The sequence below is a fragment of the Mastacembelus armatus genome, chromosome 19 (genome assembly GCF_900324485.2).
Source record: "Mastacembelus armatus chromosome 19, fMasArm1.2, whole genome shotgun sequence".
Lineage (NCBI taxonomy): Eukaryota > Metazoa > Chordata > Actinopteri > Synbranchiformes > Mastacembelidae > Mastacembelus > Mastacembelus armatus.
In genome coordinates, this window is record NC_046651.1 from 18,556,092 (window position 1) to 18,570,375 (window position 14,284).

At 44.2% G+C, this 14,284-nt stretch overlaps 2 protein-coding genes across 7 annotated transcripts in view; one reads left to right on the plus strand and one right to left on the minus strand.

The window, feature by feature from the left end:
* Nucleotides 1–396: 396 nt before the first annotated feature.
* Nucleotides 397–3,092, plus strand: LOC113135955 (parvalbumin-like EF-hand-containing protein). The gene is made up of 5 exons (XM_026316344.1): nt 397–412; nt 1,572–1,693; nt 1,841–1,976; nt 2,523–2,638; nt 2,990–3,092. Exons 2-5 carry the CDS (start codon nt 1,588–1,590, stop codon nt 3,031–3,033), a joined length of 402 nt encoding a protein of 133 aa, XP_026172129.1. The 5' UTR covers nt 397–412; nt 1,572–1,587; the 3' UTR covers nt 3,034–3,092.
* An 865-nt stretch (nt 3,093–3,957) lies between these two features.
* The window catches only part of baiap2b (BAR/IMD domain containing adaptor protein 2b), a 48,582-nt gene continuing 38,255 nt past the window's right edge, over nt 3,958–14,284 (minus strand). For 3 of the 6 annotated variants that reach the window (XM_026316431.1, XM_026316428.1, XM_026316430.1), the window contains 7 exons: nt 13,466–13,702; nt 12,641–12,845; nt 11,890–12,091; nt 11,609–11,689; nt 11,246–11,417; nt 10,189–10,226; nt 3,958–5,223 (listed from right to left, as the gene is read on the minus strand). In XM_026316431.1, coding sequence (XP_026172216.1) covers nt 5,079–5,223; nt 10,189–10,226; nt 11,246–11,417; nt 11,609–11,689; nt 11,890–12,091; nt 12,641–12,845; nt 13,466–13,702 — 1,080 coding nt within the window. In that variant the 3' untranslated portion in view covers nt 3,958–5,078. Of the gene's footprint in view, nt 5,224–5,588; nt 5,633–7,636; nt 9,343–10,188; nt 10,227–11,245; nt 11,418–11,608; nt 11,690–11,889; nt 12,092–12,640; nt 12,846–13,465; nt 13,703–14,284 lie in introns of those variants that run through there. The other 3 variants (XM_026316434.1, XM_026316433.1, XM_026316432.1) reach the window with 3 other exon arrangements.

Here is a 14,284-nt window from a genome sequence, read left to right on the forward strand (position 1 = left end):
TTAGAGGAGCTGAAAATGATGCACACTATTGGATGTTAAGATGTTAGTGAAATGTACAATTCCTGCATTGTTGCCACTTATTTGCAGCCTTCGGGAAAAACTTGTACAGAACTGCAGAAACACCACTGATAAACTCTGATAATCTGTTTTTTGAGACTGACCTCGAGTGCGACCCCATCAAACGGTGCCTGTCCTCCACTTCACCCCCATTAACAGGCCTAATGTGGGGTCTTGTCCCAGTACATCTGGAGCGACACGCCCTGTCTGCAGTAGTGGGAGCCAAGGGTTTAATGGAGAACGGCTCCGTCTGGGAGAGGAAGACAGGTGCAGGGCCACTGGAGGACTCATCCATCCCATATATAAGAGACAGCAAGGGCTGGGGGGTCAGCTCTACCAGGAAACCTTGAATCTGGTAAGTAGCACTGAACAAGAGGAAAATGGTAAATGGGATAGAAGTGGTGGTTGGTCTGTTGAGTCAATAACTGGTAATGATTTCCAATATGTCCTGGGCTGCTTTGACTCATGTTTGACTCATTTTCTTTTTGTGTTAATTTGTCATAGTTGTAAACAAGCTGTGCTTCAATTTCTTGTTTTTCTTCCTTACAAACGTGTAAACCGAGAGCAGGATGGTTTGTTTGAGCTATGGTGTGCCTTTAAAATGCACATATTTGAGCAAAAGCACATACTCATCTTGATGAGAGAGTTCTTGAAGTGCAAATGATAGTGTGAAGAGGGTGAGTGAAAGAGGAGAACTGAAACGATGAGACGAGAAGCACAGCAATGCTCTTTTTGTTAAGCAGCTTCACCGGCTGTTTCTAATCCTAATTCAATACCCACCCGACATGCACATGCTATAAAAATACCCCACGTCTGTTAAACTCTCACACTGGGCTCTCAGACATTATTAAGACATGGACCCAGACGATCCACGAGCCGGCATGAGTAACCCAGCTATGAGTAATCACTTAACCAGGTATTGATTTGGAGTAATGGCAGTGATGATTAACAGGCCTCTGATGCTGCCAACAGCTCAGCCGCTTGTTGTAGATTCACTCATATGACAAGGAAAACGCTGCCAGCGCGCAGCCATCGGAGGGTGAAGTGAGCAGGGACCCTGCATCAAAAATACCCACCCAGTGTTTTGGACAGCGGAGAAAGGAGGACTCAGCTGCTCTGCTCAGGTCAAACTGCAACACTGATATTTCTGAGCCTACAAACAAAAGAAGGAAATGGAGATGGAAGGAGAGAAGCACTGCAGAGAAGAATTAGGGAAGCAAAGAGAGAAGGAAACCAATAAAAATTAAAGGAACAGTTCAGCATTTTGGATGACACCACTGGAACCAGGAGTGTGTCCCAGTGAAATGTCAGTACAGACAGTTTTAACCCACTGCTGACGCATATTCAACCTATTTAACACACAGGTATCAAACCTCTAGCTAGCTCTCTGTTGGAAAGCAAATCGGCTCATATCCCAAAAAGCTGAATGTTTCTTTTATCTCCTGTTTGAAATGTAAAATCATATTATTATAATTTCTCACCTGTTTATTTTGCTCCTGATTCCCTGAGCTCAGGACACACCTGTAGAACATGGAGGGCAAATTTCAGCCACAGGTGAAGAAGGGGGCAGGGGCCACGGGCGCTTCACTCACCGAGCAGGACATCGACCGCCCACCACAGGAGATGAGAGCACAGGGTGACCCTGTGTGTGTGTGTGTGTGTGTGTGTGTGTGTGTGTGTGTGTGTGTGAGGCCGATGTGATGACTGAGGAGATGACTGAGCTCACCTGTGAGTCACAAAGATGATTTCACTGTCTGAGCTCATCCTTTGTGACTATCTGCAGGAAACTTCAACTACAGCAGGTTTCTGGAGTACATGGAGCAGTTCAAGACCTCAGAGCAAAGAGAGGAGGCCATCAAGAAGGCCTTCATGATGCTCGACAAAGATGGCAGCGGCTACGTGGAGTGGAACGAGATCAAGTACGATCCTAAACATTTATTTGAAGATAAGACTTTTGTTTGCCTCTATTCTTCTTAATGTTAGCAGATCCAATAAAAATCCATCTTTCTGGCTTTACCGAGGACTGAAGACAGAGTTTTTATTTTCAGCAGTTTATGAAAACACTGCAGCTTTAAACAAACGTTCCTCAAAGTGCATTCACTGGGGACTCTTTTCAGTGGCAGATGAATCCACATTTGGTCACGTTTAGTGAGTATGAGTGGCAGCAGGACTGAGTCAGAATAAACTACAGTGTTGATGCCGATGAAGGAACATGTCACCCAGTGCAGCAGCGTCACACTGATGGGTTTTAGGACAATAACTGAGCTCTGAGGCTCAGAGGAAGAACAGAAGATACACACATGACTTATTAGTAAATCAGCCCATTAACAGTTTGATATTTTCATTTCACAATAAGAAACACTGTAGGACTCCTTGTTATAATGTAGTAGGAATACATACAGCCTCATTACATATTTAACTACAGTCTATATATAATACATTTCAAATACTGAATATTCTCACAGGTACATTTTGTCCACTATACTGACTGCAACGCCGTCAGCACCGCTCTCTGACGAGGAGGCAGAGGCCATGATCCAGGCTTTGGACACCGATGGAGACGGACGCATCGACTACAGAGGTGAGGTCTTTGTCTAAAGTTTTACACTGCTGCACTAACCTCTAGTCACCACTAAGGGTCAGCAGCTGCTAACTATTGAAATAAGAGGCGACCCTGGGCTTGTATCATACAGTGAATTAACATGGAAAGTCATGTCTGCACAGTCTGAGTAAGAGTTTTTTTAAAGCTATGAAAACAAATTGTGCTGTATAATCTGTATAATGTGTGTGTGTCGCTAAGGAGGATTTATAGCACACACCTGTTATCACAGAGTGTGAAAATGCCAAATTAATTCCAACAAACAGCCTCACCAACCCCCATATGACATGACACTGACATCTGGCTGCATCCGACTCCCTTCACACTTCACAGAGTTCTCAGACATCATGAAGATGGAGAAGAAACCCAAGAAGTAGCGGTCACATGATTTATCGGCGCACCTGAAAGCGTGAGAGCGGGAAAGAAGAGGAAGAGGAAGCTGGACAGGCCCTGCAGACCAGACCTTAACCTGCTCCTGTTCCTGCTGTGGAGCAAGATGTAGTGGGGGACTCTCATCAGTGCAGTTTGCAAAATGGACAAAAGCACAAACACAGAAATGTAATTAGGGATTTTAGAACAGCTGGTAGCACGACAGCAAACACACAGGGAGTTTTGTAAGAGGTGCCAATGAAGATAATTTGAATTTAAAATGAATGACCCTCCTGGATGTTTCTGTACTGACATGAAGACTGATGTAAGTGTTTGTTATTTCTCTGCTCTGGTTTGTGTGAATATTCATCCATTTTTAATGTGTGATCCCACTAAAAGTGTCTCCTGTTCCTCCCATCACACATTAAACAAATGCAATCTGCTATTTCTGATTAATGGGTCACTTAGTTTAGCATCGATAAGACATTTGACATACACATATATTCCCTGATCTGCAGTGTCTTTGAGTCGGCGTCTGCTCCGTCCATCACAGACCTTCAGTCAGTCATTGCTGTTAAAAACTACACAACCCGTCTCCTGTGAAGAACCGCAGCACATCCCAACAAAAACTCATCTTTTACAGTGTGTTCTGTGGCTTTGACTGCCTGGAGCAGAACAATAAATGAGGAGCAGGTGTCGGCTGGAACTTCGGGCCGTGGCACCTGCTTCCTGATGTGGTCTGGTCTCTCGAGTCTTTTAGAGAGCACAGCATGAATTCCTGCCACACGACCATCGTCACAGAGAGAAAATGTACATGATCTGATCCCAGCACTGCAGTAAGACACACGGGCCACAGCACACGGTGGTAAACACTTGATTCTTTATTCTCAGATTTTAATTAACCACAAAAAACAAGAACAAGTTTGCCGTGATATCATATAATTACAGTTCGGACTCTCAGTCATCAGATTTGTATTATTGCAGTCCTCAGTGTGATCAGTTTGAATACCAGTAGATTATCTTTTCTAATTGTACAGTAAATTTTAACAACATGAAGGAACAGATCAGCTCAGTCTGACTAAAAAAACACCCTGTATCAGTGTAACTGACAGTCAGAGCTGTTCTCCTGCTGATTCTGTTATTGAGCAGCGCTCGACCAAAAATGATGCTTTAGGAAGATTTTACAAACTGCGTGTTGACTAAGAACAAAGTTAATCACATAGGAATCAGTGGAACCTGAGGGACAGTGTGGTTCTTACTGTACTGTAGGTTACAAATACCTGCAGCTCTGCTTAATATTAACATTACACAATATAGGATTTCCTGTGAGAATACACTTAGCTGAAGTTACAGTACTATGAGTAGTGTGCTTATCAGTTCTGATCCTATCAGTACAATTTTACTGTTGATTTTTCCAGCTAGTCCAGTTTCCCACATGACGCCTGTTGCCGTCGTACCTTTGATTATTATGGTTCACACAAATAACAGACTGGACTATTTTCTTGCAGCACGTCTGACGCAGCACCAGTGCAGGTTTCTGATGACCACACTGTGTGCTTGCCCTTTAAGAAGGCAGTATTAATAGGTGAGGCTGAAAGGTGATGTAGGCCTATAGCTTACAACGTTAAAGCCCTTTCACTGACCAGGCGGGGGGGGGGCGGCAAGCTGCATTTCAATGCACAGGAACTTTTTTAAGGCGACTTCTCAGACTGGTCACAGAATCTGTGAGTCTACATGAAGAGCCAATCATCCGACTTCAGGCAGTGATGTGACGTGACAGGCAGTGAAAATGAGCCAAGAATCAAAGTGAGCCAGGCAGGTGAAGATCTATTGTTATTGATCAGCAAAGTCTGATTCTTCTGGCTCCACGTGTTTTCTGTGCTGAAAGATCAGTTCTAGCTTTTATTTACATCACATAATCTGTCAGCTCATACCAAGATTACTGCAAATGTGAATTGTTGTGGTGCTATTTGGTGCTGGTCATAATTAATTATTATCTTTTAGTAGCACTGTGATAAGACTATGGCTGAAGGGGTTTAAAATGAGGACAAGCTCAGTAGTCCCCTGGGGGAATCAAGGACTTCTCCAGGGAGTCATAGTGAGCTTCATCAGGCTGGACATCCTCAACTTCATCCTCATCATCAGACAGAGGTGGTTTGGCTGGGGCCCCCACGGTCGGCTCAGTGGGTGGATCATTGCTGGGGTGGGGGGCGAGAAAAATACAGTCAAAAAATGCACCAGAATAATTTTTCAAAAAACAGCAGCAGACAGTGGAAAGAAAAGCAGCCGTCCATTGAGTCAGGCAGAACAAATGACAAAGGAGAGCATGATGCTGAAATGTGAAACAGTCCCTGGAAAGTGTCATGCTCCAAAGTCAGCTGATGAGGTCAGAGGGCAATCACATCACAAACAAAAAAACAGAACAAATAACAAAAAAAGTGATGAAAATAACCCAGAAGTCACTCCACGACACCCAAAGCCAATGAGATGATGTTTTTTTATTTAGTGACAATGAAGAACTGAAAGAGGAAGTGGATGCACGAAGACGCAGGACTTCACTTACGATGAGTTTTGGTCGCTCAAAATCGGGCGTAATCAGGCCCTGTGCTGGAAGGCAGAGACATTCCCTGTGCGTCAACATTCAGGAGCTTCTCACATACCAAGTGACACGTTACATTAAAGTGTGCATAGTCACAAGCTGTCAGCTGTATTTAACATTTGAGGTGCAAACACATGAGACCGTGACTGAGACGACTGGGAGCCTCCATTAAAACTCTGTCTGAACGTTCCCTCGACTCCTCCCTGATGAAAATGATGTGACTCCACTACCTGAGTTACCTCAAAGTGACAAAAGTCAACTCCTAATGAACAGCTTCTCAGCCTGCAGCTATTCTGCCTGGACAGCAAACTGAGGAAACACCTTCAGAATTACACAGAAATTATAATTGAAAACATTCAGATTCATTCACTTTTTAATATTTTTTGGTTTACAGCTCAAATCAAATTATTCACAGTATTTTTTTCATTGTGCTTTTAGTTTTTATACTCAAGTAAAACATCTGCATGTGTCCTTCACCACAAAACAGTGACGCATAACATACCAGATGTAGTGCTGAGGCTTCCAGTCAGCTCAGTGGTATTTCTTTTAAAAATACTTGTAATAACTATACAGATATGAAAGTGTTCATAAAACAGAAACAGATACGTGATCTACAAACTCACTGTGCATTACAACAACGTGTAAATTATGACCCAAATATATTGACACCAGGACAGAGGGAACCAGAACCAGGCAGGCAGGAACATATAAACCACAGCACAGTGAAGTAAAAACAGGCAGTAAGGACAGAACAAATGTGCTGTGACTGGGAGACACAGACAGACAGTGAGTTGAGTTGGAAAAAAAAAAAAAAAAAAAGGTACCTGAGCAAGCAGCAGGAGCAGCAGGTCAGTGGGGGGGGTGGCATTGTTGGTCAGGACGGGTGGATGCAGAGTAAATGCTACTGTGCACTGAACACACACACACACACACACACACACACACACACTGTACTACACATGCAGCAAGGCCAGCGGGAGGTTATAATGGGAACCATCACAGTCCTGAGAATGTCAACATGGGAAGTGACGGTTAAAGTGTTCAAGCAAGAGGGTGATCACCAGTTTTTAGCTGCCCCCTTTTAGGATGTGCTGAACTCTTTCACAGAGGTCTGATTAAAGCATTTACACATCACAGATCATAGAACACTAGAGCTCTAATGCTGTTTGAGCTGAAGGTCAAAGGTTCTGCTGCTGCAGATGATTCTAAAGTACAAATTATTTTTAGAAGCTAAAAAAGACGAAGGAAACACATCTGGTCACTGACGGCTACATGCAATTTAAAAAATAAGACTGAAAACTTCACCAAACTCTCTAGAGATGCAAAAGTCTTCTGGGTAAATATAAAAGCAACAGCAACAAACATTTCCAACTGAATCAATTTATTTAATACTTTAGTTGTAGAAACTCACCATACAGTTTTACACTTTTTAGCGCCCTCCCAGTGCATGCATACCCATAATTCTCTGTACAATATTACAATACTAGTTTTTTCAAAACAAAAGCACATCAGTGGATGTGGATTATTTGGCCACAGTTGATGGGTGTGCTATCTCTGCAGCGATGGCAGTCATACCTTGGCCTTAATTTAGTGGAGAAAGAAGAAACACTGGCAGCTTCCAGTCGTTTGCACTCGACTTTTGTCTCTAAATTCATCAAAACAGAGATGGAAAAAGGGAGTTGGCAAAGCTGAGGGGAAGACGAGTGTTAGGTCAGAGACAAACGAGGAGGAGAGGAAGAAGAGAGCAAACAGACATATGCAGCAAGAGCTACAATGCAAAAATGTCCATCCTGAATCACGTCAACATTTAGGTCTCATGATTTCCCTTAAAAAAGGAGTGAAAACCTTTTTTTCACTAATTTCAAGTACAATTGTTAAGACACTAAACATATTCAGTGTTTTGTAAAGAGGCATTTTTGCAGAGTAGGAGGTGTGGAAAAGCTGCACAATTTCAATTTTCCACCTCTCTTTGGTAAAGACAGTCCTTGGATGAGCTTTTTAAAATAGATAAGATTTAGAGGCTGACAATATGTGAAAGACCAGTTCCAGGGTGGCGAGTTAGTGGACGAGAGATGTCGACAGGGGGACAGAGGTTAGTGAAGACAGGCACTGACTGGCCGACATACAGACAACAGACCAGCTTCTTTATTGAGCACAGAGAGAATCAGACAGTTCTTTTATCTCCAAAACATGATGCGCTTTACTTACTGAGCTTTTAAAATCATGCCTTTAATTGTGAGGACGACAGTACAAGAAGGCTGAATGAGGTTTCAACATCAAGTAACTCCTCTCCCCTTTAAGGCTGCAAACACACTGCGCCTGAAATCTGTACACCAGACAGATGTGTCATGTTTGTTCCCTTAGCACAGCACTGCTGAAGCCTCACTTGATCCTCTGGATCCAGATGTTCATCAGTAAATCTGTTACTGAGGATAACTTGAAGTCTGACCTTGCCCACAGTTAGAGGCACTGCAGCATGTTCGAATGTAGAAAACATCATGTGCACTGAGTCAATCACAGGTACCAGTTGTCTTTTCTTTCATGCATGAACGTCCTAACTAGCACTGCAACCATGAAACGTCCAGGTCGGTCTGGTAGACACGACCCAAACACCAAAGTGTTGTTTTACAATGATATAAAACAAAGTAAAGCAAATGTTTGCCTGGTAAACTGCTTAAACATGGAACCAGTGATCACAACTTTCTGATGAACGAAAAGTTTCAGCATTAAACCAAACGTCACCGGGACGAGGGTTGGTTCACCCCATTCAGCCTTGGCACAATATTCACACACCACAATAAACAGTCCAAGGACCCCAAGCACCAGGGTTTGTGTCTCTGAGCACAGTGGCCCTCCATAAAGATGTTGGAGAACAAGTTCGAAGGCTGATACTGAAAACGTTACAGTAAGTTTGTTCACAGAAAGTCAGAAATATTGACTAGTACTTTTATAAGGTGTGTTTTCTTATGAACCGATCATAGACACTGCATGACGAGCACTTCTGTATGGCACATTTATGTACAGTAAACATTCCCTTCACATTTCCTTTGCTCCATATATTAAAACATTTATATTAGCTGTTCACTACTCGTGATACATGGCCTCTTATCTCAGAGGAATACAAAACCTCACAGCATGAAAGAGTAACATTATTGTTAAATACGGAAAGTTTTTACATTATGAAAATCCTCTTTGGGATCAACAACTTTACCTTTACACCCGGACTTACATCCTTTACATTGTCATTGTGATGGAGAACACTGACATTTGTGAAAATCAGGTTCCTTCAGAGGGGAAATATAATCCCCACAATATGGAAAATAAATGTACATGCATGAAAGACAAGCAAAAGATACGTTTTCCTCAGAGAAAATGTCCATCACATTGATTTTGAACATTCACAGTCCGTTTGGTTCTGGTTTGGCTTGGTGTGGCTAAACACCAAGGGTTCACCAGTGACCCGGCGTGGCTACCGGCCAGTTAGATAGCACAAGGCAGGACAGGGGGAGGAAGAGGGGAGATCAGAAAAGGGAAAAGACACAGACCCCAGGCCTCTTCGCTGCACTGATTGGCTCAGGGAGAATACAGGGGGTGAGGATGGGTGAAAGGATGGATACAGGGGCGGCGAGGTGCCTGTCCTATTGCATCATCTGGCTGAGTCTGTGCCTGTTTGTCTGTCTGTCCTCACACTGTCGAAATCAATTTGCCCTCTGTGGAACTGTGGACAGAGAGAGGGAGAGGCTTCCAGGTGGGCTGGCTCAGGAGAAACAGCAGGAAACACAAGCAGGACACATGGAGAGCAGAAACCACCTCTAAACACACTAAGACCTGAGCTGAGCCTTCAGTGGCTGTGGGGGGGGGGGGGGTTGAATCCACTTAACTCTGAATGAGATGGAGTTAAAGCAGGGTGCACTTATTAGGAATAAGGTGGGTGCAGTTAGGAGGTATAAGCACTGCTGGAGCTGCAGGGTGCATGGGGGGTGTGTGGGGTCAAAGCACAAGTGTTTTGATGTTGACAAACAAAAAGAAAACTCAAGCTTAACACAAAAACCTAAATAACCAAAAACAATCAGAACCAGTGGCCCTGTACAGGATCAGATGGGCCTCTTAAGGAAACTAGTCATGTATAAGATATGATGTTATCAAACCATAGACTGAATCACAAACAGAACAGAAAACAAACATAAAAGAAAACATAAAGCAACACAAAACTAAAACATACTGTGTCCTGCTGGTTGTGTGTTTGTGGGTCTGGTCTTACACCATAAAACATCTTAGTCCCTCAACTCTCCCTCTTCAGCTGTTTCAACATGGTTCCAGGTCAGTTCTGTTTAGCTTCAGTCAATTCACTGTTCCATCAGGAAGTTAGCACCCAGTCAGAATTACACAATCCCTCACCCGCTTCCCACCCACACACTCCCAGCTACATTAGACTAAAGTGGAAGCATATCTGAACTGCTTTTATTAATTTCTGCTTACACTGACTGAAGTAGAACTGACTGGAACCTGATTGGTACCAGCACAAAATATAAATGCTAACTGTGATAAATGATGTGGTTCTTACCTTGTGGGGAAACGAGGCTCATACTCTTCAACTCCCTGCTGTAAAGACAGAAATAATAATAGAGATTCAGTGCCAGTCTGTCAGCGGGGGAATTACAATGAGCACAGCCGCCACCAGAGGGCAGCAAAGAAACATGGCAGAACAGACACTGCACCAACTGTGTGACTGCAAATGAAAGACACATATAAACCATCATATGATTTTCATCTGACCGAAGCTGTGTCTCCTCTTTTTGAAAGTCTGGGTTTCCTGGTAAGTATTAGTTTGATTTAAATGTGTTTGTTAAAACAGCTTTTACATTACTGCTGACTGTGAACTGAAATATACTCACTACTAGGTTTGTTTTTAATCCATCAATCAAATTTAAGCCACCTAAGAAGTCTGACAAACAAAACCCAGTTCTCCTTAAATGCCAGCGGAAATAAGTCCATCCCTAAATGCTGTGAGGCGGAAAGAACAGTTTAAGTTGTTACGTGACTGCTGAGCAATTAAACATCGCCCACATGTAATGTTCCAGGTGAGGCGTAGGAGGGAAGCTGGGACGACAGGGAAGGGTTCACTCTTGCATAAGTCTGCTTCTGAAACATTAACCCCCCATTCCTCATCCCTTCTCTCTCAGCCAGCTGGGCGAACCCTTTTTCTTATCAGCTGTGGCCTTCAGAGACAGAGGCAGCCAGCCGCTTCTTCTCCAGCTTACACTCAACCCTCCGTAAACAGGAACGTGTGAAGTGAAGTAGAACGGATCTCTGCGTTTACATAAGCTAATGCAGCAGGGTGTTCTCTGAGAGCTGTGGCACAGGAGAACTTGGAGTAGCAGTAAAGGAAGAGACAGCCTGTCAAAATAAAGCTATTCCTGGACTGCATCTCTGTTCGGCAGCACAGAGGACGAGCCATCTTCAAACTTTTCCAGACAGACAGACACAGATCTCTGCCAGGTTTCGTGCGATGGCTCATGTGTCATGTGTGAACTCGTGTGTGGACTCGTGTGGGTAGATGCCTGTGTGTGTGTGTGTGTGTGTGTGTGTGTGTGTGTGTGCTTGTTTTTCAAGGCCCCCACCTGTGAGAAGCCTGGCACCACCATGCTGTAGGGGCGTTGTTGTCTGCCATGCAGCGTAGCGGCGGCGCTCTGTGCCGCCATACGAGACTGGACGGCATAATCGGGGACGGGGAGAGCCACGTCTTCTCTCTCCAGAAGGTTGCCTGTGCTGCTGCTCTTCCCATGGTGGAGGCTGAAAACACACAGTTGTGCAGAGAATGAAGAAACTAAATATGTTGCCCCCCCATGGTAATCTCCCCTCAGCAAGGAACAAGAACGTTAGTTTGTAGGTGTTTACAGGGAAGATCTGCAGGGACGCCATCAGGGCCCTGCTAGAGTACAGAACACAGGTGAGGGTTTATTTTAGAACACCTAAAACCTTACTTGTGCACTCGCAGTTGCCTCATGGAGTCACTCTCAGTGTCAGAGATCAGTCTGGTGTAGGAGAAAGGAAACCAGCCGCGCCTGGAAGAGGTAACGCAACACAAATTAACCACTTCAGAACATTTTTGGGCTCCTTGAAAAGTTTTATGCATGAAATAGATTGGAGAGTTGTTGAACTGTAGAGGAGAGTCACAAACATTTAAGGGTTTTAAGCTATTTTGAGTTAGAAAAAGAAGACAAACAAAATTCCACATTTCTTTGAGTAAATAAGTTGCACCCACATCCTTGTCTTCTCGTTCTCTCCATAGTGCCACCCATCGCGGGCCTCAGGGACCAGCAGGGTTATCACGTCACCCTCAGAGAAGCTGAGCAGGGTGCTGTTGTCACCGGCTGCGTGAGAGAAAACAGCCTGGACACGAGTCCTCCCGTTTCTCTCCAGCCCTGCAGCCATGGAGCTGGAGCGGGGCAGCGTACGGGCCTCCGCTGGAACCAACAATCAGAGGGGGAAACACTGTTGGCAAACACTTACTTAAAACAATCTCCTCAGTCTACAGGCATATACTAACTAGCACAACTGCTCCCTTTTGAAACTTTAAATTTTGTAAAAACTGTTTCCATCCTACATCTATTTTTACTCAGAGCCTCTTTTCTCATTTTTAATATCACGTCTTCTATTCCCACCTGCTTTGGCCTATTTCTTATTAGTGTGTGACATCCAGGCAGATGAATTCCATTAGCGCTTCCATTGGTTTTATCACTGAGATGCAACGATACCTTTCAAAAAATTCCGTTAATAAAGATCTAATGCAGCACATTTACTCTGATAAAAAAACATTTTGAAGCTACATTAACAAAGTTTATATGTTGTTCATTAAACGCCACATTTGTTTTGGAAAAACACCAGGTTCTTTATCTGCCTGATGTTCCACTTTCCTCCACAGCTTTTCTTACTTTGTGTTCTAAAACTGAAACAACAGATAATACTTCCTCTACTTTCATATTAATTATTGTCATTTGGGTGTGAGCTCTTACTCAGCGTGGTCTTGCTCTTGGCTGGGGCAGCTTTGCGGACAGGCAGGGTGTTGGAATAGACCTCCCCTCCGTGCCGCTGGGTCTGTGGTGAGACTTTGCCCTGGGCCACCTTGCTCTCCATCCACTGCTGGTAGTCTTCTACTCCGTGGGCGCCAGTGGTGCCGTTCATCACCGGCATCCCTCCTTCCACACCTCCCATCAGCCTCTGCGAGGTCGATGACATTTACAGGCAATTAAAACACAAATTCACCCAAAGCTGTTCTATAACATCCTGTAGATCATTAATGAACAATGTGGAAATTCAGACTCCATCTGAGGATGTTGGTCTAAAGACTGCAAAGAATTTCAAAGTGTGTTTAATCTGGGAAAATAAAATGCCACTGAATCTGCACCAAACTTTAATTAGACGCTCAGGCCAAACTCGGTCTTTGATGTAAATCTTCAAGTTTGTCTTTCAGTAACCAGCAGTGAGCTAATTAGGCTGGCTCAGGGCTCCCATGATGCATCAGTCACATCTGGGGGCAGCATCCCTCAGGTCCTTGTTAAAAGGTCTCATTAGGGAGCACTTACCTGAGTTTGTGTGTCTATGTGTGAGTTTTACACCTGGGGGGTGTTACAGGTGTTGGTCTCACTTTGGGTTTAAGACTAAGGTCTAGAGTTTGAGTTAGACTCAGGTTTGGTGAAGGTTCAAATAAGAAATTATGCAACATAAACTCCACAAACACAACACATGCACCATTCACTACAACTGCTGTAAAGTCCCTGCTGCTGTAAAATGCTACGGTCTAAGGTCTAAGGATGATTTAGGGCAGCAAAGGAACCAACCTGCTGTCCCATAACCCCACTGGCCCTGAGGGCTGCCAGTTCTGGAGGCACTGGCAGGGCTTTAGCACCAGGGATGGGCTCTGAGATGGGCATGCCTGGATGATGAACACCAGGAACCATGGTGCCCGCTGCACCGCTCATCTGCTGAGCCAGAAACATGGCACGATCTGGCAGTTTGTTGGGCTCGGCACAGGCCTGCTGCCACATTGGGATCTTCTGGGATAAAAGCTCCTTTCCCTGGAGGAAAGAAGTAAGAGAGGGGTTGTCCTGCCAGCAAGTAAACAACAAACACAGCTGAAAATATACTGTATTTAACCTCTTAAGATGCTATAAGCAGTAGTATAGTAGTAGATGCTGAGAAGAAACAAGCACTGGAACATACAGTAGATCCAGGCCACATGAGAAGAGAAATGGGATGAGAGGTAGGAAAAAGTCAAAGATATGATTCCTGTTAAGAAATGCAGTCGTCTGAAAAGCTCCCAGCTGCTGCTCCAGCGGCTGAGTTACGCTCCCTCCCTTCATTATACAGCAGGGCAGTTACATAAAGCTGCTTCTCATTTGCATTCATCATCTGTGAAGAAACGAGTCCTGAATGCATCAATGGAAAAGTACTGAGGGGAATCGGCTGTATCGGTTTTACCTCCACCAGGCCGGAGCGGGGGATGTGCAGCTCCGTGGTCGTCTGCCCTGCTGAGTGTACGTGGGCTGGAGCGTCAGGTGTCAGTGTGTGGGTGGGACAGTGAAATAAATTAACACATTCACTAATATCAAAGCACAACCCAAACTAATTCATACTAACTTCTGTCTGAAACTGCCTCA

Excerpts from the sequence above, each read along its gene's own strand:
- LOC113135955 (XM_026316344.1), top strand. The coding sequence starts at position 1,588 with ATGGAGGGCAAATTTCAGCCACAGGTGAAGAAGGGGGCAGGGGCCACG. Across the intron at positions 1,694-1,840 it reads ACAGGAGATGAGAGCACAGG|GAAACTTCAACTACAGCAGG; the intron begins GTGACCCTGTGT and ends GACTATCTGCAG. Across the intron at positions 1,977-2,522 it reads GTGGAGTGGAACGAGATCAA|GTACATTTTGTCCACTATAC; the intron begins GTACGATCCTAA and ends ATATTCTCACAG.